At 59.4% G+C, this 27,116-nt stretch overlaps 1 protein-coding gene across 9 annotated transcripts in view; it reads left to right on the top strand.

Annotated features, from left to right (window-relative positions):
* AGO2 (argonaute RISC catalytic component 2) overlaps window positions 1-27,116 on the top strand; it is a 109,578-nt gene that overhangs the window by 69,811 nt on the left and 12,651 nt on the right. For all 9 annotated transcript variants that reach the window (XR_006213124.1, XM_042973411.1, XM_042973409.1 and 6 more), the window contains 13 exons: window positions 5,250-5,431; window positions 7,203-7,339; window positions 8,145-8,279; window positions 9,113-9,200; window positions 9,872-10,019; window positions 10,711-10,830; window positions 10,963-11,085; window positions 14,609-14,742; window positions 16,481-16,665; window positions 18,010-18,169; window positions 21,728-21,818; window positions 24,017-24,211; window positions 26,116-26,250. Coding sequence is in view for 8 of the 9 variants with exons in the window: in XM_042973411.1 (XP_042829345.1) it covers window positions 5,250-5,431; window positions 7,203-7,339; window positions 8,145-8,279; window positions 9,113-9,200; window positions 9,872-10,019; window positions 10,711-10,830; window positions 10,963-11,085; window positions 14,609-14,742; window positions 16,481-16,665; window positions 18,010-18,169; window positions 21,728-21,818; window positions 24,017-24,211; window positions 26,116-26,250 (1,833 nt within the window). In the remaining variant the exon portion in view is untranslated. The remainder of the gene's footprint in view (window positions 1-5,249; window positions 5,432-7,202; window positions 7,340-8,144; window positions 8,280-9,112; window positions 9,201-9,871; window positions 10,020-10,710; window positions 10,831-10,962; window positions 11,086-14,608; window positions 14,743-16,480; window positions 16,666-18,009; window positions 18,170-21,727; window positions 21,819-24,016; window positions 24,212-26,115; window positions 26,251-27,116) is intronic.

Here is a 27,116-nt window from a genome sequence, read left to right as displayed (position 1 = left end):
CTTTGGGTCTTCAGCCTCTTGTAGCGACAGGGTCTGTCTGTTCAGGGACGGCACTGGCGCCTCTTTCCTGGAAGCAAGTGTCCTGTCAGGCCAGGGGTACAACTTGAAAGGGACGCAGACCCTGCACAAAATGCCTGGCGCTCCTGCCTCATCATCCCTGTGCCCGGGCAAGCCCGGGCCGTGAGCTGCTGACCTGGCCTGACAGGAAAAGGTGTTGGGGGTTCCCGGCGGGGCAGCGAAGCTTCCGGTCAGCAGGCTTGCGGGAGGCCGGGGGGTGGGGAGCCGTCCTTCAGGGCCCTTCCTAGGGCAGCACATGGGGGAGGGATCCCCTTGGCCTCGTCTGCTCTTTGGGGCGACTCCGCTGCCTCTCGGCACCGAGGGACCCTCCAGTAGAGACACAGCACGTGTCACAGGGCCTTGAACCCAGCTGGCCTGGCTCAGACCTGATACCTGACAGACCAGCCACTTACACCTGCTGGTCCCACCCGAGGACGGTGACTGAATTCCCAACCGCCCTCGTGCATGTTAGGAAGGACTGTGGGTTTTGTCCAAAGTAATTTGGAGGGACGACAGTTTGCCTTTTGAGAAGATGGGTTGCTGTACATTCGCAGGAGGCCCCTGGACGCATCTAACACGAGATGGGACCCGCCTGTCCCCTTCTGGGAGGAGCGGTTGCAGCTCTGAGGAGGGAGTTGAGCGTGTGCCTTTGCCCTGTCTGGAGACCCTGAGTTTCACAGCTGGCTCCCCACCCCCAGGCCTGGGTTGTGCCCCTCTGCTGCTGCTTCAGGTGTCGGTGCTCAGAAGACGGTGGTAGCGTTCCAACAGTTGTAGCTGTGTCACAGGCAGCTTTTTACAGGCGCTGTCGCTAGTGCCCTGGGAGGCAGGTGGGCTCGTGGCCCGTGTGCGCAGCCGGGGAGCCTGACAGAGCCCTGCGTCCCGCACAACTCGCATCGGTAGCCACGGGCTGCTGCGTCGTCGGGACTGAGGGTGGTGGGTCCTGGCGCGTGGCCCAGACCGACAGGAAGGTGTCCTCAGGTCGTGTCACAGCCGCAGCCTCGCGCTGCCCTGCCCTGCCCTGCCCGCGATGGGGCATTTCCGCCGAGGTCTCCTCTGGCCCTGAGCCTCTCGAGGCGCCGCGCTGGGTGGAGGCTGCCGTCGGGCCTGGAGCACGTGCGGCTCCCTGCGTGTGGGCCAAGGGGAGGCCGCAGTCCACTTACAGATTTCCAGAAGCATCTTGTGCTGAGGAAAATACAGCCCCCTGAGAACCGCCCCCCCCCCCCCCCCCCAGTGCTCGGAGGCATTTTCCCCAGCTGTAGTGAGGTGTAATTGACAGATAAAATTGCACATTTGTAAAGCGTATGTGACGATTTGACGTTCATATACGTTGCGAGATGATCCCCATCGTTAATTAACACATCATTACCTCATGTGATTACCACTCTTTCGGTTGTTTTCACTTTGTCTTAATCGACCTGGCAAGATTACGGCATCGCGATGCTTTTCCTGCAAAGAAAAGTTTGGTACGTTTATCTGAGTGCCTCATTACTTCATAAAAACAGCGTTTGTGCTGGAGGCCAGACCATGACCTCCCGCCTCGGCCCCAGGCGGCCCTGCACACCTGTTCACGCGGGACACAGCACCCCTTCCGCCCGGGGCTCCAGAGACCGTGGCTGGGGGGGGGGGGGGCATGTTCAAACTTTTATTTTCTTACCAGAGTGTAGTTGACACACTGCACTGTATCCCGTGCGTTCCCAGCATTCGACGTGGCGACAGCAGTCCCGTACGTTATGCAGTTCTCCCCGTGATGAGTGTGGTCATCGTCTGTCACCACAAAGTTAGGACAGTGTTCTGGACTCTCTTCCGTCTGGTGTCCTTGTCATCCCCATGACTCGTAACTGGAAGTTTGTGCCCCTTCACGTGATTCACCGTCCCCGCCTCCCCTCTGGTGACCCCTAGTCCTCAGTATTGAGGAGTCTCTTTCTGGCTTTCCATCTGTTCCTTTAGTCTTTTAAGCTCCAGATACAAATGAAGTCATACGGTATTTGTCTTTCTCTGTTTCACTTGGTGCGACATCCTCTGGATCCATCCGCGTGGTTGCCAGTGGCAAGAGCCCATTCTTTCGTGTGGCTGACGTTCCAGCGTGTCCAGTCTTCAGTCCGTGGGCGCCCGGGCTGCTTCCGTGGCAGCGGTCATGCGGGTGCACGTGTTTCTTCAAATTAGTATTTTCATCTTCTTCAGCTAAATACCCAATAGTGGAATTACCGGATCACGTGATACTTCTGTTTTTAACTCCTTTTTTTTTTTTTAATGTTTGTTTATTTTGAGAGAGAGTGCACGCACACGTGAGAGTGTGCAAGGGGCAGCGGGGGAGAGAGAGAGAGAAAGAGAGGGAGGGAGGGAGGGAGAACCCAAGCAGGCTCCGCACTGTCAGCACAGAGCCCAACAAGGGCCTCGAGCTCAGGAACTGTGAGATCATGACCTGAGCCGGATTCCAGAGTCAGACGCTTCCCTTACTGAACCACCCAGCGCCCCACTTCTGCTCTTAACTTTTTGAGAACCCTCCACGCTGTTCTCCAGAGCGGCTGCGCCAGTCTGCGTCCCCACCAACAGTGCACGAGGGTCCCTCTTCTTCACGTGCCCGCCAACTGTGGTTAACTGTTCGTGGTTTTGATTCTAGCCGTCCTGACAGGCGAGAGGTGACACCTCACTGCGGTGTCGGCCCTGGTTTTAGCAGCCGTGTGTGTGTCTGTCACATACAGTGTTTCCTTCTGGAAGGGGCCCTACCGTCGTGCCCTTCTGTGGCTGGGCTGCGGCCACTTGCTGGTCAGGTCCACGCGCCTGGAAGGGTCCTCTCTGTCACGGCTGTCTCCTCGGCTGGGCCTCCGGCCACATCCGGTCGGTGGCTGTCAGGCGTGACGGCACGCGGTGCTGCTGGTGACTCCAGTGCGGCCTGCCTGCTTCTCTGGTGACGTCTGGACGTGGCGCGGTGAGTGCGCGAGGGGGGATGTTCCCCAGGGGTTGAGAGTGCCCGCTGGGAGCCGACATCAGGCCTGTCGAATGAGTGACGAGCAAGGGGTGAGTGACGGGCGAGGGGTGAGTGACAGGCGAGGGGTGAGTGACGGGCGAGGGGTGAGTGACGGGCGAGGGGTGACGGGTGAGTGACGAGTGAGCCGGTGCGGCCCGAATGCTCCACCTGGCACGTGACCGCTGGCCGGGGGCCATGCCAGGCAGGTGGGGCAGAGGCAGCGGTGTGGAACCCCCTTCCCTCTGGGACTTGGAGGCCTGGGAGCCTGGATGGGGGGAGGTAGGCTGGGCGCACGGGCGGTGGCTGCACATGTGTGTGTCGTGTTGCCCTGAGAGCGACGGCCTCCAGTCGGCACGTGGGAAGTGGAAGGGCCCCGCCTGGCCCCCAGCCCGGCCTCTGCCCTTTCACGGATGTGCGGCCTTGGGCTGGACCTTCCGTCTGATCTGTGTTTTCATGTGTAAAAATTACCGGGGGCACCTGGGGGGCCCAGTGTGAAGCGTCTGACTCCTGATTTTAGCTCAGGTCAGGAAATCACAGTTTGAGAGTTCGAGCCCCATGTCGGGCTCGACGCTGACAGCTCAGAGCCTGCTTGGGATCCTCTAGCCCCCCCGTCTCTGCTTGCTCTCGTGCTGTGTCTCAAAATAGAGAAAATGAACGTTAAGAAAGAAAATAGTGAACAAAGTCTCAGTTACTGGGATCTTTGGTTATTTAAGGATAAAATGTACGTAATCTATGATCTGTCAAAGTAGACATTCCATGACGATCGGGAAGTATTGTTGACAAATACCGAAATTGCTTCAGTCACCGAGTGTTGCGCGTGCCCTGTGTTCAGGATGACGTCATCAATTACCAAATAATTAACTGCAGGATTTTACGTGGTGAAGCGAAGTGATGGGGGTGAAGGAGATCCAGGCATCACGTGGAGCGGGGTGAGGGGGCGAGGGGCGCTTCAGAGATGGGAGAGAGACAGAGACGACTCGGTGTCTGCTTCAGGGACTGAACCTCTGACCACTGTCCAGGACGCCAGCCACTGGCCGTGCGGGGCTGTGTAAATGTGCGTTGGCTAAAAGTTAACAAAGCTGAAAATTCAGTCCCTCGGCCACACCCTCCACATGTCAAGTGCTCAGTGGCCCGACGCGGCCCGTGGCTGTCATCCTGGGCAGCACAAGAAGAGACCGTTTCCATTATCACAGAAAGTTCTATTGGACGGAGCCGTTGTGGACCATTGAGCAACTGTTGTGGCAAATATTCTGAGGTTTTGCTGAGAATTTTAATTTCTTGCCAGGAGATCCTCCTGGGTCTTGTAGTTGAGGCTTTTCTTCTCTGCTTATCTTGTGCCCGGAGATGCTGGCACCATTGGGGCACAGACAGTCCCCTAGGACAGCTTCTGGAAGTGGTGGGGGAAGAGCCCCGTGCGTGTCCCCACCACCGCATCCTCTATTCAGACAGTCCTCTCCCCACATTCCATCGTGAACCTGCTGCATCAGAGAGGAAAGCTGAAGGCATTGTAGGGGTGCACACACAGTCTAGAATCCACAGTTAGCATTTGTTTCACCACGTGTCTGTTCGGAGGACCCAGAAAGTGGGAACCCCCAGACCCACTGCAGCTTTTCAGTTGCATTGGGACATAGCTCTCCAGGACCCCCAGCTGGCTCCCAGGCCCCCTTCCTATGTCCCAGAAGCCGCCTCAGCCTGTGTCGCACTCCCTGCCCCCACCCCCACCCCCACCCCCGTCTGGACCCCCAGGCCAAGAAGCTGCTATATAGCATCAGCCCCGTTCTAGTGATGCGTCCTTAGGATAGCGTCTCCGGGTGCTTGCCTCTCCTGAGCGCCCCTGTGTGCAGGACCAGGCAGAAGTCCCAGGGGTTACGCCGGGGGGGGGGGGGGTGTGCACGTGCCCGTGTGTGAGCAGTTGTCTGAGGGACTGGCTCCATTTCCCTAGCCAGGAGTGTTCTGAGAGCTGACCTACCGCCTTTGGCCTCCCAGTAGCTTCTTAAGAGGCCAAGTGTGAGGGGCAGGTGGGTGGCTCCGGCAGTTGGGCATCTGACTTTCAATCTCAGCTCCCATCTTGATCTCAGGGTCGTGAGTTCAAGTCCTGTGTTGACCTCCACGCCCAGGGTGGAGTCTACTTAAAAAGGGCGGGGGGGGGGGGGGGGGGGGGGGAGGGGGGAGAAAACAAGACGAGGCAGGTGCGAATGACCTTGTGCTCTGGATGTCCTCACAGGTGGAGCTGGAGGTCACGCTGCCGGGAGAAGGGAAGGACCGCATCTTCAAGGTGTCCATCAAGTGGGTGTCCTGTGTGAGCTTGCAGGCGTTACACGATGCACTTTCGGGGCGGCTGCCCAGCGTCCCCTTTGAGACGATCCAGGCCCTGGACGTGGTCATGCGGCATTTGCCATCCATGAGGTGAGGACCAGGGAAGCGGGAGTGTCGGCTGCTCGCCTTGAGGGCCGCCTGGCGAGTACGAAACCTCTGTCCGAGGAGGAGTGGAGTTTTGGAATCGGGGTGGTGACGGTCCTGGGTTTTGTGATGAAAATTATGGCGATACTAACGTGGAAAATCTTTAACGTAAAAATAAATCACCTGGGGTGCCGGGCTGGCTCAGTCAATAGAGCACGTGACCCTTGGTCTCGGGGTTGTGGGTTCGGGGCCCGTGTTGGGCAGAGAGAAGGCCTGCCCGTCTTTGTGCCCACCGGCCGTCACGTTCTCGCTCGGCTAGCCTTGTGAGCTGTGTTGTGTTGCTCTGTGGCCTTCCCTCGTGGGACTGGTGGTAGCAGGAGGGCATCCCCAGCCCCGTACGTGGCTGAGCACCCACCACCCGGCCGGCTCTGAGACGGCAGGAGACACGGTGCGTGTTCAGATCGCCACGCTTGAACTTGACGGGACAGAGGGTGGGTGGACCCTTGAATGGCTCACAACTAACCGGGTGGTGGGGCTGCGCTAATTCCTGTGTGAGGCCAGTTTGCTGCCCCCGGACCCCGGGTTTCTGACCCGGGAAGCCTGCTGCTTCCAGGTGTGTGGCACACGGTAGGGCCTTGGGGACTGTTTGAATGAACCAGGGACAGAAGGAGAAACGAGCCCCCTTGCTGACCTCTCCCGAGTATTGACCGAAGCTCTGAGGTTTGAGGGGAGGGTGGGGCCTCTTCTGTCCCTTTGTAGGTGTGAGAGCAGGTGCACTGAAGTGCCTGTGAGGTTTCGAAAGGGACCCTGGTGTTCTCAGTCTCCAGATTGGGTGGGGTGACCAGATACGTGGCAGGCTGTACCTCCTGGCAGGGACCCCCCCCCCGCCCCCGGCCCGCAGGGTGCAGTTGAAAAAAAAAAAATCTGGACAGGCAGTTGCCAAAACGTCGAATGACTTTTTTTAATGGTTGGCAGGAATTACTGTGAATTCTGAAGTTTTGCTTTCTGTGTTCTTTTGAATTAATTATGATGTTACTTTTATAATCAGGAGGAAAGCCGACTTTTCTTGTGGAAAAATAACAGAAAAAGTGGCAGGACGAGCCTGTCCGAGGGGGAGGGCAGGGGCCGCCCGCACAGTCCCGTGGACGGGGCCCCCCGTAGAGGGGAATGCGGCCTCCACACAGCGCGTCTTCCCTTTGGATGCTTAGCGACGACACGGCCCCGGGTGACCGGACGCCGTGGGTGCTGCTGTGCTGCGGACATGTCCGCTTCGCTCCGGGGGCCCCTGCCCTCCGCGCTGTCAGCAGCCGGCCCCCAGAAGGCGTGTGAGTCTCCTCGGGCCCGACCTTTCTGTCCCGCCGCCTCCTCCCCATACGGGCGGGGGAGGGCGTCCCTCCGGCCCCCCAGGGCCCGGGGCTGGCCCGGTTCCGCCACCTCGGCACACCCGACACGGCCTGTTTCTAGAAAGGTCTGAGCGCAGCCGCGTCAAGGGGGGCGGGGCTGTCGTGCACAGCCATGGCCTGTGTCTGGGGTCCGGCAGCCGTGGGCGCCGAGCCGGAGCACCTGAGGACGCTGCTCTCCCTGCCCTGTGGCAAGGCCACGCGTCCCCAGGGGTGCGTCTTCAGCAGCGTAGCTCAGTGACAGCACCCCCGTGCGGAGAAGACAGCGGGATTGTTGGTGACCGTGAGCGTTCGCCTGCACGAGTGACGTGCGACCCGCAAGCCTGGAGTCAGCTTGGAGGAAGCTCGCCTGATCGGACGGGGGTCTCTCGTTGCAGGTACACCCCCGTGGGCCGCTCCTTCTTCACGGCGTCCGAGGGCTGCTCCAACCCCCTCGGGGGGGGCCGGGAAGTGTGGTTTGGCTTCCATCAGTCCGTCCGACCTTCTCTTTGGAAAATGATGTTAAACATTGATGGTAAGCAAAGCCCCGGTCTTTGTGGCGGGGGAGGGGTGGGGGGGGGGGGCGCCTGTGCGGGCCAGTTCCACACGTGGCCTCTGTCAAAGCCAGAGCCGCTCTTGCCCCTGGCCTTTGTCCTCTGCTCTGAGGTTTGGGCAGTGGCTCTCAGACCCCACCAGAGCCGCCCGCAGGGCTCACTCTAGACAGCGGGGATCAGGGTGCTGAGGCGGGCCCAGGGGTCTGCGTCTCTGACAGGCTGCTGCTGGCATCCACCGGCAGGGTCAGCTTTTCTTGGGAGGGGCGGGGAGGTGAAGGGACCCCTCACTGCTCGGGCCACCCTTCATGTCACCTTGTCATTTTCAGCCTGGTTGATATGAGCACAGGGGGGCTGACTAAGGGCCAGCCTGCTGTGTTGCCTTCGCGCTGGTCTCCAGGTTCAGGGCGGCCTGGTGCCCCCCCCCCCCCGCAGGGAGCCTCTCACGGTTGGATCACACAAAGCAACAGTAAACTTCAGAGACATCTACACCCAGAGCCACTCAGAAAACCCAGACTTGTGGTTGTCGTGATCTGCTGGGGTTTTCGTTTAATCCTGATTTTATTCTCAGAGAGTGACTTTGTCTTTGGGCTGTACCAACCGCTTCCTGTCAGCCCTGACCGGAGGGATATAGGGCGGCCCCCTCTGGCTCTGTCCCACCTACAAGGCCCGAAGGTGGCCTCCAGGGATCAGGCGGACAGAGCCCAGGTGGCCAGCATGGAAGGGGCACCACCGGGCACATCCCACGTCACGCTTTTGCTTTTTTTTGCTGTTTTTTCCCACCTGTAGTCTCAGCAACTGCGTTTTATAAGGCACAGCCAGTAATCGAGTTTGTTTGTGAAGTTTTGGATTTTAAAAGTATTGAAGAACAACAAAAACCTCTGACAGATTCCCAAAGGGTAAAGTTTACCAAAGAAATCAAAGGTGGGTAACTGCCTCGCGCATCGGGCCAGGGTCCTGCTCCCCAGTGCGTTTCCTTAAGTCCTGACAGGGATGTGGGGGGGGGGCGGGGGGGCGGGGGGGCGGGGGAGGGCAAGAGAGGTTAGCCATCAGATGAATTAGCACAGAGATGAATTAAACCCCTTTCACAGAGCAGGAATGATGATGTTCTAAATAAATGGCTTTCCGTGTAGGGTGAGGAGCAGGTCAGTGACCGGTGGCATCCAGGTCATTGGCTGTTGGGACCAGAGAGCCTCAGTGTGGTTATAGTCAGTGCCTCTTGCTGTTCTGGGGTGGGGCGCATGCTCTCGTGCCTGGTCAGGTGGTCCTCACAATGGTGGCATCCGCACCCACTGAGTCAGGGTTCCACCCCGGAAGACACAGCCCGAGTGCGGTGACCTGGCTTGGGCCCAGCCTCGGAAAGCTGGCTGGCACCTGTCGCCCACACCCCCCCCCACACACACACAGGCCATCCCCCCCCCCCCAGCCGCCCCCCGGGCACCTGTCCTTTCCCGATGGCTTTCTAAAGGCCGTCGCAAGTACCCGTTGCTAAAAATAATCCTAGAGGAAGTGCGGAGTCTCAACTGAGCCAACGTGGTCTCTTTCTTCTTTAAGAACAGTGTCCAGCCTCTGGCCTTGGCATTTCTGGGGCCGAAGGCATCCCCGTGGCTGAGATGGGCCCAGCCCGACAGTCCCCCTCCCTCTCAGGGCGAGGGCAGCCTCTGCGCCAGCTGGCGCTCGGGAAGCGGGGGCCCGAGCCCCAGGCCCCAGGCCCCAGGGCGGGTCTTGACCCTGAAGCTCGGCTGCTCTGTTGTCAGGTCTGAAGGTGGAGATCACGCACTGTGGGCAGATGAAGAGGAAGTACCGCGTCTGCAACGTGACCCGGCGGCCCGCCAGCCACCAAACGTAAGTGGCCTCGCTGTCCCGCCCACACCGGCTGTGGCTCTCCCCGTCACTGCGGCGACCAGTCTAGAGCGGTGACCCTTCCGGAAAGGGTTATCTCATTCTAGCTAAAAATTCTAGCCCTGTGTCTTTGGCTCAGTGGGGCCAAAAACTTCGCCAAATGAAATAAAATAAAGGAATAGCTCTTGCACAGGGTGGGGACAGGTTGGCGGCTCCCTGTCGACTTTTCTTCTGGAATTTTCAGGCGCGAGAGGGTCGTTTTTGTTTGTTTTCCAGTCGTCAGTGCTGAGCCGGTGCTGGGAAGGGTCGGGGGTCCGGAGGCCCTGCCCCGGATCGCAGGGGCAGCCGGCTCCTGCCCCCGTGCCCTGGCCCAGCCTTGGCCGGAACGTGCACAGACCTTTCTGGATTTGTCCTCATTTGTCCGTCCCGAGTTTGTCCCGAATTGCTTGCATGTACTGTAGACATCTGTGGTCTGTGATTCCCAACTCCAGAGAGGGCAGGGAAGTTTAGGAACTACTTACCCAGAGGGCATGGCTTGGGTTTGAGCCCTCGAAGGTCCCTGATCAGGTGCCCCACACGTCTCACCCTACGCCCCCTTCAGCCCCCAGCAAGCAGCTCTGGGTGGGCGTGGCCACGTGCAGGGCTCCGGCCTGACCCCTTCTTTGTCCTCCTAGATTCCCGCTTCAGCAGGAGAGCGGGCAGACGGTGGAGTGCACGGTGGCCCAGTACTTCAAGGACAGGCACAAGCTGGTTCTGCGCTACCCCCACCTGCCATGTTTACAAGTCGGACAGGAGCAGAAACACACCTACCTTCCCCTCGAGGCAAGTCTGATCTCTGCGGCTCAGCTCGGGTGGGGCCGTGCACCCTAGACAGACACCAGCGGGAGGGCCCCACCTCTGGTCCTGCCTGCCTACGGCCCTGGGCTGGTGACGGCGACACGCCTGTCACATCTGTTTCCCTGTGAATGAAATGGTGTGTGGGGACTCTCCCCCGTCCATCGTCCATCGAGGACGAGCCCCGTGTGCCTAGCAGGTCCGTCCCACAGGGTAGAAGATGTTCAGAAAAGCTAGTTTCTTCACTTCTCGTCTAAGATTCCCTTCCTGCTGGGAAGATCCTGGAAAGATTAAACGCTAAAACTGAGGCCCCGATTTTAACTCTTTCCTGTCAGTGCCTTAAATTCTCTGTCCTTGTCCGGTTACTCAAGCATCCGGCTGGTTTTCCTGCACCCTGGTCCAGAAGGCCAGCCTCGTTCCCGTCAGCAGGCAGCTTCAAGCTCCCACCTGGGGAGGGTCCCACCTCCTGCTGGTGCCAGGCTGGGCTCACCGAGGAGGATTTCTGGTGCCTGCCACAGGGCCCCTGAGCGGCCCCTGCAAGTGTGCCGTTCCTGGTGGGTTCCGGGAGAAGAGACACGTGTAGGACAGGCAGAGCCGGGCCACCAGCCCCGTGCTCAGCCTCAGACCCCCACCCGGCCCTCCTGCGCTGGTGCCGACGCCCCGGGTCTCTCCTTTGTAGGTCTGTAACATAGTAGCAGGACAGAGATGTATCAAAAAGCTGACCGACAATCAGACCTCAACCATGATCAGAGCGACTGCCAGGTCGGCGCCCGATCGGCAAGAAGAGATTAGCAAGCTGGTGAGTGCCTGGCTCCCGGGGCCAGCCCTGGGGTGGGGACGCCCAGGGGAGCGCGGTATGTGGCGCCCAGGGCAGGGGAGCCCCCGATGCTTCTTCGGACGGACACGGCTTCTTTCTTTTTTCCTTTTCAAGATGCGAAGCGCAAGTTTTAATACAGATCCGTATGTTCGTGAATTTGGAATCATGGTCAAAGACGAGATGACAGATGTGACCGGACGGGTCCTCCAGCCGCCCTCCATCCTCTACGGGGGCAGGGTACGTGCGTGGCCAGGGTGGGGCAGGGGGGCGCCGATGGGTGCCTGTCGCTCGGTGGTGAACAGCAGCTTTTGAGCCCACTGAGGCCGGACCCATCACCAGAGGCGTAGACCGTGGTCCGGGTAAGGGATTCTTCCCACACTGGGTGAAGCCGGCCCACGTTAGGGAGCCTCAGGAAGGACGGAGTTGTCTTGGTCGTATTGGAAGTTTTTCAGAATTACCCTTTATCTTTCCAACAGGTAATTTTTATTAGCCCATCAGCATCTGAGAAGCGTTATTCTTTGCGTGATGGGTACTCTGCCAGCAACGAATTATTTTCCAGAAGCTTATACTGCTCTTCTGGGTTTTTAACTTCTGTTTCAGAGGGATTTGTTGGCAAACAGAGCCACCAGTCACTCATGTTTTTGCTCGTGTGTTGTTGCCCATGAAATGCCTGGCTTTTATCAGTGCACGATAGGGTGTCCTGTCCATGGAGCCCTGACAGAGTTCACGAGAGGGGTCGTCGTCACCTCCTTGGGGCCTGAGGCCTTAGCCTCACAGGCCACGGGCTCTCACGGAAGCATTCTCTAGCTGACTCTACCATTTACGCTGGTCCTCCAGACCAGTGGCAAGGCCTAGTTTTGTTTGTAGGGTTTTCCCTTTCTTGTAAAACGTAGGCTCTGCTTTTTCAAGTGTTCCAAAGTTCAGAGGCGCCTGGGCAGCTCAGCCAGCTGAGCGTCCAACTCTTGATTTCTGCTCAGGTCTTGATCCCAGGGTCGTGGGATCGAGCCCTGAGTCGGGCTCTGTGCTGACAGCGCTTGGGATTCTCTCCCTCTTTCAAAAAATAAGTAAAATAAAATATGGGGAACATGGGTGGCTCAGTCAGTTAAGCATCTGACTTTAGCTCCGGTCATGATCTCACTGTTGATGAGTTCGAGCCCCGTGTCAGGCTCTGTACTGACAGCTCAGAGCCTGGAGCCTGCTTCATATTCTGTTTCCATCTCTCTGGCCCTCCCCAGCTCATGCTTTGTCTCTCTGTCTCTCAAATATAAATAAAAAACATTAAAAAATAAAATAAATAAGATAAAATAAAATGAAGTGTTCCAAAGTTCAAATAGTACACAGGGGTGCCTGAGTGGCTCAGTCGGTTAAGCGTCCGACTTCGGCTTGGGTCATGATCTCACGGTTCATGAGTTTGAGCCCCATGTCAGGCTCTGTGCTGACAGCTCAGAGCTGTTTGGAACCTGCTTCGGATTCTGTGTCTCCCTCTCTCTCTCTGCCCCTTCCTCGCTCTCAGTCTGTCTCTCTCTCTCTCTTAAAAATAAAGAAACATTTTAAAAAATTAAAAAAAAAAAAAAAGTGCACAGAACTTCACAGGAAGGGGGTGTCTGGCCGGCTCAGTCAGAAGAGCACACGACTCTTAATCCCAGGGTCGTGACTTTGAACCTCACGTTGAGCATGGAGCCTACTTAAAAAACAAAACAAAACAAAGAATTACAGGAAGAAATCTCTTTCCCTCTGTCCTGGTTGCTTCCCCAGGAAGTGACTGGTGTCTCTCTGCCCTTTATAAAACTGCCCAGGGGTTAGTCACAATTTTTTTTCCACCCCTTCCAGTGCAAATAGTGATGCATTAAATACACTTCTTTTTACTTAAAGCTTTCTCTTAGAGGCCGTAGAGGTCTTGGAGATGCTTCCACGCATGCGTGAGGCCTGGCGTGTTCGTTCTGAGTCTTACTGCGTGGTGTTCCTTCTGTGTGGGGGTCCCCGTCCTGGTCCCCATCCTCTGAAAGAGGTTTTCCCAGCAAAGGCCCACTTGTGAACCTATGTCCAGACACAGCGCAAACGTAGCACCTTTTTGAACCCTTGTCACAACCGTAGGAGGAAGAGTGTCTGGTTCTGTTTCACAGGTAGGTGCCTAGAAAGGCCCTTATTACATGGTAACACCAAGATCACAAATCCGGAGTTTTTCTTCACTGCCCGAGCCCGCGTCTGTTTCAACATTCTGTCTCTTAGTAAACACAGGAATGGTCTGGAAAATAAATTTGTTCTTGTAATCTTATCTCGCAAAAACACGAGGATTGTAGGGATTGAAAGTTTATAATGCTTCTTTAAAAAAAATTTTCTTTTTAATGTTTGTTAATTTGTTTTGAGACAGTGCACGCAAGCAGGAGAGGGGCAGAGGGAGGGAGAGGGGAGAGAATCCCAAGCAGGCTCTGGGCTCACAGAGCCCAGTGCAGGGCTCGATCTCACGAACTGTGAGATCGTGACCCGAGCCGAGGTTAAGGGGTGGGCTCCCCATCGCCTATCTGGCTTGTTGTCCGTTGTCAGAGCGAAACATTAAATGCCCCCCAAGGGACATTTGGCAGTGTCTGGAGGCTGGCGTCTGGTGACAGAGACTTCCGACATCCTACGGTGCGTAGGGTCGTCCAGGTGTCAGCAGTGCTGAGGTTGAGAAGCGCGGGTGTCGTCCGAGCCCACGTCTGCCGAGCGGGTGTGTGTTCGCTAAGCCTGGAGCGCCACACTGGCAGTTGGAGCCCATGTCTTACAGACGGAGCCAGTGGGGCCACGGCAGTCGTTACCAAAATACAGGAAAGAAAAGCGTTTCTTTCCGTAACGTTTGATTTGTGCAATAGGCCGGTGTTACTTCTGTGAATTAAAAACGTTTTCTGCTAAAAACGCCTCTGCAACTGAATGACAGGGACCCAGATGCGGCCCTGCCCGTTGGTGGTGCCCGCGGGCCTGAACAGCGCCGTCCTCCTCCCCGTGGCCGTTCCCTGTTGTCCTTGTCCTCCAGAGTCACTTCAGGGAACTCAGAGATTGCTCGGGTGGCGACGCCGAGGCCCGGTCCTTTCTGGTTGAGACTTGACAAAACCAGGTGGACACGTCGCTTGCTCTTTCTTCGCAAGCGGGGGTAGCTTCCGGTCCTGGAACGACCGCAGGCAGCGGCGCGTGGAGGGGAGCGGAGGGCTCCTAGCTGGCCGCTCTGCTCCCCGGCCCGGGGCCTCCCCTTCCCTGGCTGCCTCCGTGATCACAGAGGAGATAAAACGAAGGAGAGCACGTTCTGAACCAGGAAGCCTTCCTGTAGCATCACAGGGCACTTCCGTCCTTCCAGGCTACCCTTGAGGTTGGGGGCAGCTCTGGGCCTCTCTGCAGCCCTTGGCCTGCGTCCCCTCATCCCTCGTGCGCCCTTCCATTCTCTGTTTACCCATCCAGCCGTCCACCCATCCAGCCGTCCTTCCTCCTCTGTCCCCGCACCCACCCCTCCATCCATTCTCCGCCTTCCCATCCCTCCCTCCTCCCATCCCTCATCTCCCATCCACCTCTTCGTCCGTCCGTCCGTCCGTCCGTCCGTCCATCCTGCAGATACCTCTGGCCCACTTGCAGCGCTGGGCAGGTCAGGGGTGGGACACCACACCGAGGCTCAGTTCTCAGCCTCAGGAGCACCTGGTCGGGGGATCGGCAGAAGCAGGGAAAGTAGCACCACCCAAGGTCAGGAGGTTTCGTTTCCCATTTTCCCTCACTCTGAACGTCTTGCCATTTGCAGAATAAAGCGATCGCCACCCCTGTCCAGGGCGTCTGGGACATGAGGAACAAGCAGTTTCACACGGGCATTGAGATCAAGGTGTGGGCCATCGCGTGCTTCGCCCCCCAGCGCCAGTGCACGGAGGTCCACCTGAAGTAAGGCTGCTGGCGGTGCTGCTGAGGGGACACGCGGGGCCGGGGGCGGGGCGGGGCCGGGGCGGGGCGGGGCCGGGGCAGCTCGGTGGCCGTGGCAGGAGTTGGTGACCTTTCCAGGCCAGCGGACATGTGCCCGGGATGGGGGCCCGGCCAGGAAACGTGAGCCGCCTCGAGGCCGCTTTCACTTCTCAGACTCACTAGCGGAGAGAGTGTGGAGAGAGAGTGCAGGTTATATAAGAAATAAAACCGAAAGTGAACGAGAAGTTTGAAAATTAGATGCAAAAGAGAAAATTATCTTCAGTGAACTCAAGTTCCCTTAAAAAAACCCTCCAGCTTCATATTTCTGTAGCCCCCCGCCCCGGCCTGGCCCAGGCTGTGGACCCTTAGAGAGTCAGCACCATAACCACGCAGCTTTGGGGCGCCGGGGTCTCTTGTTCCCACCTTAGGTCTTAATCTCAGGGCCGTGAGTTCAAGCCCCGCACCGGGCGTGAAGCCTGCTTAATAATTAAAAAATAAAAACAAAACCCTCAGAGCTTTGTTACTCGTGCTCTTGCGCCAAACAAACCTAACAGGGAAGAGAAAGCCTTTGCTTTCCGCCTGTCTTGGGTGGAAGCAGGAGGAAACTCGAAGCCTGAGAAGGTAGCCAAGGGTGGTTCTGAAAAGCCACGGCTCAGAAAGTTCTCGAGAGCTGACGTCAAGGAGACAGGCTGTCTGTCGGAGGCGTCTTCCGTGCCGCCAGCAGAATTCGCTGGAAGCACAGAGCAGCTTAGCTAAGAAACAGAGTAGGTTAGCACCGGAACACCGGGTGCCTCTCTTCCCCGCACCCTGACCTTGGCTCCTTCATTGCACGTTGCCTGGAGCCGGATGGCCCCGCAGGGAATCCACCTGTAGATGTAAGTGCGGACACAGAACTGCACTCACGTACGGGAGGTTGAGCCCTGGCCCCGTTGGATCACAGTGTCCTTACCGTTACTGTAGAAGGCGACGTTATTTTTATTCCTAAGTTTAAAATAGCAGCTGCTGATCTGTCTGTGCCCCCCCCCATCCCCCCACCAGGCTTCACCCGGCCTGTTGGCAGTCGCCGCTGGTGCCACTCTAGCTGTGGTCTGTTTTGTTCCCTCCCACAACTGTGTCACCCCAGTGAAGTTGTACACACAAGAATAGCGGGGGAAGTCCCAGGGGACGGGCCGTTCGCAGTTTTCCTCTCTCTGACATTGTTGGCCATCCACGGAGTCCTGTGTTCCGTGCCAGAACCTGGGAGCTGGCCGGGCCTGCCGAGTGGCGGCAGCTGCCCCGTGCGTTGCTGTAAAAGGACAGCACTGTCACTGCTCCCTGGGGGTGTCACAGGGTGAGGCACATGGGCCCTTGAGGTTGGAAATCTTCTGTGTTATCAAGGCAAAATAGCCACAGGAGACTTTTCCATACCCCACGTGTATACTCGGCACACCCCACACGTGTACTTACCATACCTCGTGTGTGGACCCACCATATCCTACACGAGTACTCAGCACACCCCCTGTGTGTACCCACCGTACCCCCGTGTGTACTCAGCATATCCAAGAGTTTTCCAAGAGTTAGCACGTTGTCGGCTGTGTCCGGGTCTTGAACCAAGATGCTGATGTCGGTGAAAACGGTTTGGGGTTGTCTGTTAAAGTCGTGCCCTTTACTTGGGGCCTCTGGCTGGTCTGGATTCTTTGGCGCTCCTGTGCGGTCAAGTCTAACGACGCTTCTCCTTCAGATCCTTCACGGAGCAGCTCAGAAAGATCTCGAGGGACGCTGGGATGCCGATCCAGGGCCAGCCGTGCTTCTGCAAGTACGCCCAGGGGGCGGATAGCGTGGAGCCCATGTTCAGGCACCTGAAGAACACGTACGCTGGCCTTCAGCTGGTGGTGGTCATCCTGCCTGGCAAAACCCCCGTTTACGGTAGGCCTTGGCGGTTTGGCTGGCTTTGCTCGCGACCTCCGTGGGTGTTGGGCGCAGCCAGAGCCCTTTGCGCTTTTGCCACACCGGGGAGTGCTCGTTTCTGGCTCGTCTGTAATCCAGGAAAGACGAGGGGGTCTCCGACGGCTGCTGCCTGCGCTGGTCTCGCCTGAGGCCACAGTTCCCAGAGGCCAGCACACGCTGCCTCATCGTGTCACCATCCGACGTGACGGTGGCTGGACGGAGGAAGGTCCATTCAGTGCACACACGGTGGTGGCCGGGGCCACCGTCCGTCGTCCTCCATGTGACGTTTGTGGGCCCGCCTCAGAGCTCTCTGGAAGCTCGTCAGAGTCCTTCGTGCCACAAGGGCAGTTGCACGTCCATTCAGCCGACACTCCCCAGCTACCTCTGATGATGCCCCAGGCCTAGAGAGTTCAGAGAGACAAGACCCAGCCCCCCCATCAGGCAGCGCCGGGGCAGTGGCGGGTATAGACTGCTGACTCCAGGGCAGGCGATGGGGGGGTGGCTAAAAAAGAAAGAAAGAAAGAAAGAAAGAAAGAAAGAAAAAGAAAGCCCTGTGGGAGCCCAGAGGCGCCCAGTGGAGGAGGTGTTGGAACAAGAACCTGGGGGTGTGTGGGGTGCAGTGAGGCTCGCCAGCTGCATTCCCAGTTAGACGGTGACAGAATCAGATGCATAAAAGCCACGTTTCTCCCTCCCCTCTGAGCTACGTACGCAAAGAGCAAAGAGAACGCCATCGGTGTTTCCATCCAGAAGTCACCTGTTTCCACGGGGCTGCCCAGGGAGTAGCTGACAGTTGCTTCATGAAGGAATCCAGAACCCAGGGCCGTGGGCCTAGATAGCTCTTTGACGTCAGGCTTGCATTTGCTGCGGGTTTCGGGGATGCCAGAGTCTTTATTCGAACCACCCTGAGCACCGTGACAGGGGTGGGCGTGCCGTGCCCTCCTCCCCTCCAGCCTGGCTGTGCCCAAAACGCCCCGCAGCCCTGGAAGCTGCTGAAATGGACTTCCTTCCTGCCGTGAGACTTGTCCTACTCCCCGGCCTCCCTGACCGAGGTGACCCTGGCCTGGGCCATGCCGGAGCCAGAACTCCAGCCCCGGGGCCTGACTTCCCTGTGCCGGCGGCCAGTCACCCGCTTCCGTGGGCGCAGCCACAGCCACAGCCACAGCCACAGCCACAGCCACAGATGGGGTTGGGCCACGTAGCCGGACGTGGCTGCTGGGGTCGCACATCTGGGCCCCTGTGGCGTTGGGGAGCGGGGGGGGGGGGCACGCTAAGGAAGAGGTGCCGGCCAGAGCTGCCGGTGAGCGTATCTTTGGTGCTCCGCAGCCGAGGTCAAGCGCGTGGGAGACACGGTGCTGGGGATGGCCACGCAGTGTGTGCAGATGAAGAACGTGCAGAGGACCACGCCCCAGACCCTGTCCAACCTCTGCTTGAAGATCAACGTCAAGCTGGGAGGCGTGAACAACATCCTGCTGCCCCAGGGGAGGTAAGGACGCCCCCGCCCCACCGCACCCACCACGTGGGGCAGAGTCGGGCCTGATTCCCGGCGGGGTGGGGAAGCGCACACAGGTCAGGCCACGTGTGAGCGCGTGTGCCAGCCGCCGTCCTGGACGCGACGCGACACGCCAGGAAGCAAGGCGCAGTTTCGGCTGCCTTGGCCAGGTTCCCTGAGTGAGGGGAGGGCAGAGAGGGGCCCGGGGGTGCTCAGACGTGGGGTGCGGCGGCTGTGCCGTGAAGGGAGTTGGCAGGGCGGAGCCGGAGCTCAGCCTGAACGGCTGGGGCGCCAGCCTCCTGAGCTGAAGCGCGCCTCTAGAGCAGGGAGCCTTAGCTGCCGTGTAGGCGGGAGCCGCCCTTGCGTCTCCCGAGCCAGGCAGGGGACGGAGGCCACCTGATGGCGGTCAGTGCTGGCAACGCAGCCGTTGGGATGGAAAAGCTCCACAGAAGAGCACACTGTTGGCAGATCCCAGGTCGGGGTCGGGGTCGGGGCCTGGCAGGGGAGGGGTGGGGTGGGGTGGGGCTGCGGGGCCCCCCGGTACCCCCTGGCCTGGCACGGGGCCCTGGGCGCTCGAGGAGAGGGCCAGGGTCAGCTTTTGTCCCTCCTGAGGGTTGGCCAGCCTCTGCCGCGGCAGAGAGGGGTTTCCGTGATGACGGACGTTACCGAGGAGGTCTCGTCCCCGAAGAATCTTGGCAGTCGGGTTAGCATCTGAACGAGAAGCGTGGGTAAAAGCAGGTTACTGGACACACCCTCCAGTGAATCGCACTGCCCTTGGGTAGAAGTGCTCTCGTGAGGACAGCAGCGGCCATCGCCACTTCTGTGTGTCTGGGGGAGAGACGCTAGGAGGCACCAGCTGTGTGCGGAGCCCCCAGCCTGGCCTCGGGCTGCCCGTGACGGCCCACCTGGGCGAGTTTCTGAACTACCTGCGGGCCTTGTTAAACCACGGAGGTTCTGACCAGCACCTCTGGATCGGGACCCAAGTGCTGACACTCCCGGCAAGCCCACAAGTGATGCTCTGTGGTCCGGGGACCACACCCCAAGAAGACTGAGCTACGCTGTTAAGCGGCTTTTTAGTAGGTTGCCGCCGTGTGGGAAGGCGGAAAGAACCTGAAGTTAGAGCCTCCCAGACTTGAACTTGGGAGACTGGCTCAGCGAGGTGAGGTCGATCCACTCGGGTTGTGGGAAGGAGTGAGGGCCTGTCAAGAGCAGGTGGTGAGCCCAGCGCCCCGTTCGCTCAGTGAACAGGTTCTGTCGATGGAGCTCCGGCCACAGCAGTGAGTACAGGAGGCAGAGTCCCAGCCCTCTCGTGGGAGGACCCAGCACAAGGGACTTGACGGGAGCACCAGTGACGTCATGGGAGGGACGGGGCCAGGAGGGTGAGGAGCTGGGTTTCTGTGGCCAGTCTGCTGGAGAAGGCGGCACTGAGCCGATGGTAGCAAAGGACCAGGGGGCCCAAGGCGCCCCTCCCCCGCCCCGGGCAAGACGCAGCCCCTGGAGGGTCCCATTCTAGAAGGCTGCTCCAGCTCTGGGCGGAACGGGACCAGGTGGCACCTGCACCGTCTCGGGAGGGGTGCTGGCAGTGTGGGGTGGGGGGGTGCCCAGAGACGGTGTGTTCGGAAGATGGCGCTGCTGTGAGCGAGACAGGAGAGGTGTGCTGGAGCGGGGCTCAGGGTGGGGGGGGCGGGCGGGGCGGAAACAGGGATCTGGACTCGGGGATGTGTGTTTAGGGGAACCCAGCAGAGAGGCGGTGTTAAAGCCACAAGGCTGGTGAGATCCCAGATCCCCCAGGGCAGGGTGTAGACAGGATGGATGCCAAGCCTACTACCCTGGAGAGTTGAGGGTTAAAAGGTTGTGGAGACAGGGAGCCAGCAGTAGAGCCCCCCCCCCCCCCACCACCAAAAGGAGAGCCAGGCGGCTCCCGGAACACTAGGGCAACGCTTCCTGTGTCATTTGTCACGTGGTGCCACCAAGGAGCCTCGTGTGATGAGGTCTCAGGCTCTGCCGTGTGGGGGCGGGGACCTGAGGAAGACTGTCTTGTTGCCACGGCAGCAGGAAGCCTGGTGGGCGGGGCCTGCAGCTGGTTGGGAGGTGGTGAATGGGTCCGTCTAATTAGGAGCTTGGCCACGCAGCAAGCTGGCAGGCTAGGGAGCGGAGGGAGCCTGGCAGGAGTGGAGTTCATGGGCAGGTGTGGTCTTCCTTGTTGAAGGTGAGAGTCCAAACAGCTGTGGAGCCGGGAGGAGGGCTGCAGCGCCTCGTCCGTGCCCGGTGTCTTTGTGCTGGGGAGAGCGAGGCGGGGGCCCGGCCCCAGAGGCTCACGGAGAGGGGTTGGGGGGCCGCGGTCCAGGTCAGGGCCCGGAGGCAGGCCGGTCAGCCAGGCCACGGGCAGTATCTTCCCCGAGCCCGGCCCTTCCATGTGACGTCACAGTGCCTGCCTGTGCCCCGCTTCGATGTCCCGGGGACCCCAGGGGGAAGAACCCCCTTGGTGTGCTTGCAAGCACTGAAGGGGGAAACCTTGTCCACGTTGTGTGGAAACTCACATGGCATACACACTCGAAGCCCTTTCCCCCACCTCTCGGCTCTGGGCGGCAGAGCTCTGTCCCACGGGAGCCCCGCCGGGGTCATCTCCCCATGACACGGTGCTTCTGGTCACTGGGCGGGAAGGACACTAATGTCAGCAGCCCGCTGAAAACACTGACCTCAACAACCATGGGAGGGAAGTATTCACGTTGTGTCCATTTTCCAGAAGAGAAAAGTAAGCCCTAGAGAGAGTGAACTTCAGAACGCAAAGCTAGCGAGTGACCCCACGCTCCCAGGTGCCATGCACACGGCCTTTTCAGGAAGGTGCTAGAACACGGCGTTGGAAAGAGGCGGGGAAGCTGTTGGCGTGCTACTCACCTGGGGCGGTTTTGACCCCCAGGAAACACGTGATGTCTGGAGACATTTCTGGGCGTTGAGACTGGGGGAGTGCTCCTGGCCTCTCGTGGGCAGGGGACAGGGAAGCTGGTGAACACCGAGCAGAGGGTGACCCGGCCCCGTGCTGCGGCTGGGCCTGGGGAGACCCGGGAAGAGCGGGGCTGGGGTCCAGGCTGTAGCAAAGCGCGGGACCTTTATACACGCGCAATCTGGCATGTGGCGTTACTGTCTTCTAGACGTGATTTTAGTATCATTTCAGCACGTACGATCACTGCGGAGACAGTCAGGTGTTTACAGATGCAGACCCCCCCCCCCCCCCGCCACCCCGGCCTCACTAGCTGTCCGCCCGAGTGTCGTTCGTCTCCCCTCCCCTCCCCGCCCCCCCCCCCCCGGCCCCGGACCAGCGTTGTTAGTCCACACTCCCCCACACCCCCTCCCATCCCCCCGGGTCCCACCCTGGGTTATTCAGAAACAGCTCTCAGACCCCGTGTCACTTTATGAGTGAGGTCTTTGGTATGGACCGTTAAAAGATAAGACCGTTTTTAAAAACAGCCGCGGTGCCTGTGCCCCGCGAGTGACGCTGGCACCAGTGTCCTCAGCGGTCCAAGCCTCAGATGCTCCCGCTTCCCTCCGCAGGCCACCCGTGTTCCAGCAGCCCGTCATCTTTCTGGGGGCCGATGTCACCCACCCACCCGCTGGGGACGGGAAGAAGCCTTCCATTGCCGCCGTGAGTATCCGCGCGTCCCGCCCGACCCTCTGTTGGTGGCGTCCTGCCGCCTGTGGGACCCACGCCTTGGCCGAGCTGCCTGAGGGGGGCACGCGGTCCCCTTGCGGGGTGTGGCCAGAGCATCTTCCTGAACACCACTGTGCTCTCCTGGGCAGTTGCAGACAGAGTGTCCTGGGAAACAGGCATTTGGAGGGCACGCGGCACGTGGCTACCCACGTGTGACAGCAGTGAGTCCGCCCGCCCAGGCCCGGGCCAGACGGCACGGATCTGGCAGCAGAAAGGCCAAGGGCACGGTGGCTCCCGTCCTGCCGGGTCCCGCCCGCGGCTCAGGCCCGCAGTGGCTCTCTGCCCACTGGGCCAGATGCTGCAACGAGGGTTTTTTTAACGTTGTGCCTCTTTGTGAACATTTTCTGTTTTTATTACGAAACACCAAGTGTGAAGTAATTACACCGTCCGGAGTTCAACGTAGCCCTTCCCTCGTTCCGCCGGTGAGTTCCATCGGGGCGTCGGGGGAGCTTCGCTCCACAGGCCCTGAGCCCCCGAGCTGCCCACGTGCTAGCTGGCCGTGTCCAGCCCCCAGGGGCCGCGCGAGGCGCCCGCTCTGTGCGCACAGCTGACTGATCTCGGGAGGGTCAGCCCAATGGCTTTGGTTCAAGAGGACCAGACAAGCACACGCTCAGGGTAGCGTGGACTTGGCCTGTGGAGCACAGAGCCCAGGGAGGTACCTCTGAGTTGTCTGGCGGGACCTCCCGGCGGCCTGCAGCCAGGGCAGCCGAGTGGAGGGAAGGAAGCCTGGGGCTCAAGGCTTGTGTCCCCAGCATGTCCAGCGGGGACCGCTGCAGCGACTTCTGGGCCGGGTGCATAATTACACTGAGTCCTAATCTTGTGGGTCAGTATTAGTTTTCTCGTTTTACACACGCAGTCCGGAAAAGCCAAACTCAGTTGCTCGAGAGAAGCTGCAGAAAACCCAGCTCAAGACCCCCTGAGGCTCAGGTTGCGGTCTGAGCAGTGCCCTCAGGTGCCTCGTGGAGGGGCTTGGAGTCACCCGTCCTAGCTTTCGCAGCAGCAGCCGCAGATGCGGGTCTCTAACGTGTGGCACACGTGTGGACGGGGCCTGCCTCCCGCAGCCCAGTGCTTCTCTCCGAGGCACGTCTGATCCCGAGGGGTGGCTGATCCCCAGTCGGGAGGAAGGCCAGGACCCCCGGGAAGTGCAGGCTTCCCCGGGGACTGTTGTGGGCCCCCAGCAGGTGTGTCTGAAGTTACTCAGGGGCCCTGTTCCTTTATCAGGTTAGCATCAGGTCACCTGATTCCTCCTGCAGATATCTCCTCTTCCTACCTGGACTGCAGCTCTGACCTTGTTAGACAATTTTCAGCCCGCCCTTGTTTGATTAGCAAAGGGCACAGCAGACCCCAGGGTGGAGGTGGGCCTTGTTCTCCGGGCTCCTCCTGGTCGGCACCTTCAGGCAACTGCTTACGTGCCAGTGTGCCTTTGGGATGGCCTGCCGTTTCTGGGGTTCAGAATCTTGGGATGTGCACTGATACGCAGATGGCTTCCCCTGGTGAGCAGTGTGCTTTGAAAAAACTAGGGAATCTGATACAAGTTGCTTTCTTGGGGCTGATGTAATTCAGCCCCATGTGATCACAAGCGGAGTAAAGGTTCGGAATAATTGCCTATTTTTTATTAGATATTTTCAGCAAACTTTTTTTAAAAATTTTTAATGTTTGTTTATTTTTGAGAGAGAGACTGCGTGAGCAGGGGAGGGGCGGAGAGAGAGGGAGAGAGAGAGAGAGAGACAGAGTACAAGCAGGGGAGAGGCAGAGAGAGGGAGACACAGAATCTGAAGAAGGCTCCAGGCTCCGAGCTGTCAGCACAGAGCCCGACGCGGGGCCCGAACCCACAAACCATGAGATCGTGACCTGAGCCGAAGTCGGACCCTTAACCGACTGAGCCACCCAGACACCCCCACTTTAAGCAAGTTTTTATTCTTTGCAGTCTATTGACGAACACTGTTGCCCACATACTAAAAAGAAACATAAAGGCAGCAGGTTCACAACTGACCAGCCGCTGTCCCTTCACCGTGATGTCAAGTTGAGGGCAGAGGCAAGTCTGTCCATCCCCAGTCCCTCCTCCAGCGCACACCCAGAGTAGGGGGCTTCCGGGAAGTCCCCCCAACGCTCCCCTGCACCTGTCGCGACAGGTCGTGGGCAGCATGGACGCCCACCCCAACCGCTACTGTGCCACCGTGCGGGTTCAGCAGCACCGGCAGGAGATCATCCAGGACCTGGCCACCATGGTCCGCGAGCTCCTCATCCAGTTCTACAAGTCCACGCGCTTCAAGCCGACCCGCATCATCTTCTACCGCGACGGCGTCTCGGAGGGGCAGTTTCAGCAGGTAGGCCGCCTCGTGATTTCCCTCTCTGTGGTCTCAGGACACCTTAGGGTCGCCCGTTTGTCCCGTACGATAGCTTGTCCGGTTCTCTGGCGAAAACGGTGATGTGGTTTCTATCCGGCCAGAGCGTGGAAGGCGGGCCAGGGAAGCGGATGCCCGGCCAGCGGTGCTGAGCCGGGACGGGAGGGACGAGGGGCTCGGCTCGGGCTCGAGGCCTCAAGGGCTGTGCGGGGAGCTTGGGTCTAGGTCAGCACGCGGCCCTTCCAGAGGCTTGGCCGGGGAGAGTCTGTGGGCTGGAGACAACAGTTTTGTCTGGGGGTCACCGTGTGCAGTGTGAAAGGCAGACGGCAGGGGGCCCCGGAGCGGGGCTGGGCGGGGGCCCCTTTGGAAGGAGGGTTAAACACAGGGTTCACAGCCACCATCTGGACGTGGAGGGAACGGCGGGGTCTCGGGTGACCTGTGGATCCCGGGCCCGGCTGGCTGCCATCAGACGCGAGGAGTAGTGGAGGAGAGGCGAGGGAGCGGGTACAGGGAGACTGTGCTCTGCTCCCGGGCACCTGCCTTACCTCCCTGTGAAGGTGACCAGTGGTCGGCCTTGAACCCAGAGCTCGGGAGCTTGGTGCCCGGATGTGTCTCCACATCCGTCCGAGCTAATTCCAGCTCGGCACCCACCCCATCCCAACACGTGCCTCCAGGGAGATGTTGGCAGGGGAGACAGAAGATACAGGGCCCGTGTCCGGTCCTGTGGGAGAAGGGACCCCAGAGGGGAGGGGATTCCGGGAGCCGCGCCGGAGTGTTCCAGAGGCCCCCAGGCTGCCTTGACAAACAGGCTGGATAGCACCTGACGAGGCGTGAGCAGGGCAGCCTGGACCTTCCTGGTCCAGAGTAGAAGCAGCTCATCCCCCTGAGGCCCACGGTTGGCGGGAAGAACAGAATCGACACTTGAGGCCGGGGCCCCTCGGAGCGTGGGCGGAGGGGTGGGGGGCCGCTCCTGTGCCGTCCCCGCCAGCGTGTGCCAGCCGACCTTGAAGGCACCTCCTGTGCAGAACCTCTCGGGTTCCCTCGGTTGGAGATGTTCGCCTCCCTCCTGCGCCCCCAGCCCCCTCACCCTCTGCCGCAGCCGGCCCTGCCGGGGAGGGGTCCGCGCCTTCTGTTCTCATCGCTGGGAACTTGCTCGGGGTCTTACGGCGTGACCACAGCTGGCGTTTGTGAAACATCATCATGACCTGTAACTAGGACAGGGGTTAGAAACGTAAGGTGTGTGGTGCCTAGAGCGGCCTTCACCCCCGTGAGAGGACTTCTGCCCGCTTACCTGAGACGGGCGGTGGGAACAGCGTCTTCCTCTTCGTGGCCTGGCGCCACTTTAGCCTTCGCAGCAAGCCTGCGGGACGTAGGCTGTTCCCGTCTTAAAAGTGAAAACAAACGGCCATCAGAGAGGGTCCGTGGCTTTCCCCGAGCCACACAGCCGCCTGGTGGTAGGGCTCGGGTTTGACCTCGGGCCCGGCTCCTAGGTCCTTGTGTTCTGCGAGGTTCTCTCCCTCCTCTCCAGCACAGAAAACCAGTTGTTTGGACGGATTCGTTCACGCGTATGTCTCCCACGGTGCCTCGTTACTCCCGTGTATGGTGGGTGCTAGTCACTGAGAACATTCCAGAAAACAGCGTGAGCGACGTAACGCATCCTCTCATTTAAACCACCGAACCACGAGACCTGGGTCTCGTTTGCTCAGTTACGTAAACGAAACAGCACCTGCGGGGAGGCAGAGGCTCGCAGCTGCTAACAGGCCGCCGGAGTATCGTTTCCGAGCTGCAGCGTTCGTCGGCCAGCACGTGTTCCGGACGGCGTAGTTTGAGGTAGAAAGAGGCGGTCGGTGAAAGCAGGGTAAGGCGTGTGTTGTGTTCCCCCCCAGGTTCTCCACCACGAGTTACTGGCCATTCGCGAGGCGTGTATTAAGCTGGAAAAGGACTACCAGCCAGGGATCACGTTCATAGTGGTGCAGAAAAGGCACCACACGCGGCTCTTCTGCACCGACAAGAACGAGAGGGTGAGGCTCTGGCCACAGGGAGGGCCTGGGATGCGGGGCCGCGAGGGACGCGGGTCTGTGCTCAGCCCTCGGCCTGAGCCGCACTGCAGGGGGCTGGTGCCGCCCCCACCGTTCCAGGTGTCTCGGGACACCCCGTCCTGGGCGAGTTCCGTGGGGACCTAGCCTCAGGCGCCAGCGAAGGGCTCTCCTCAGTCTGGTGGGACGTTCGGACCTGCAAACCCCACGGGCCTGGGACAGGTCCGGGCAGGAGACGGCATTTGTCCAGTAAAGAAATTAGCAGGGATCTGGCTCTGAAAAAGGTCCGGTTAGTAACCACGGCGGTGGACAGAGTAGCTGGAACACGGCAAACTGGGGACCCTCACGGGAGGTTGGAGGCGGCTCTGGGGAGCCGGTCCAGGGGTATGTCTCCGGCCGTCCCGGAGCAAGGGGTGTCAGCGAGAAGCAAGATTCGTAGATGTAACTGCTCAGAATTCTCCACAGTTGAGGAAAGGCGGGAATCCTGAGGTTAAAAGTATTTTCCGTGTTTCCAACAGGATAAATAAAAATAAATCTACACGTGGACGTACTGTCCTCAACTTCACATTATCAGGTACCTGCCTGAGAAAAGGGACCCCCCCCCCCCCAGAAGGGAGAGACACTACACTGAAAGCCTGTAGCCGTCCACTTGGTCGGTACCCACAGCACCAAGCCAGAGGACAAATTGTTAGCAACAGAAAGGGACACTTTGTCACAGTCACAGGGATGAACTACCCAGAAGAGAGAACAACTGAGTTTGGACGTAACGCTGTGACCTAAAAAATATGGAAAGGGGGGTAAAAACCAGTGTAGCAAAAAAGTGACAGAATTCCAAGGAGGAACGGACAGAT

Source organism: Panthera tigris, chromosome F2, assembly GCF_018350195.1.
Source record: "Panthera tigris isolate Pti1 chromosome F2, P.tigris_Pti1_mat1.1, whole genome shotgun sequence".
Taxonomy (NCBI): domain Eukaryota; kingdom Metazoa; phylum Chordata; class Mammalia; order Carnivora; family Felidae; genus Panthera; species Panthera tigris.
The sequence above is the reverse complement of the archived record's forward strand: the minus strand, read 5'-3'. Positions and strand labels throughout refer to the sequence as shown.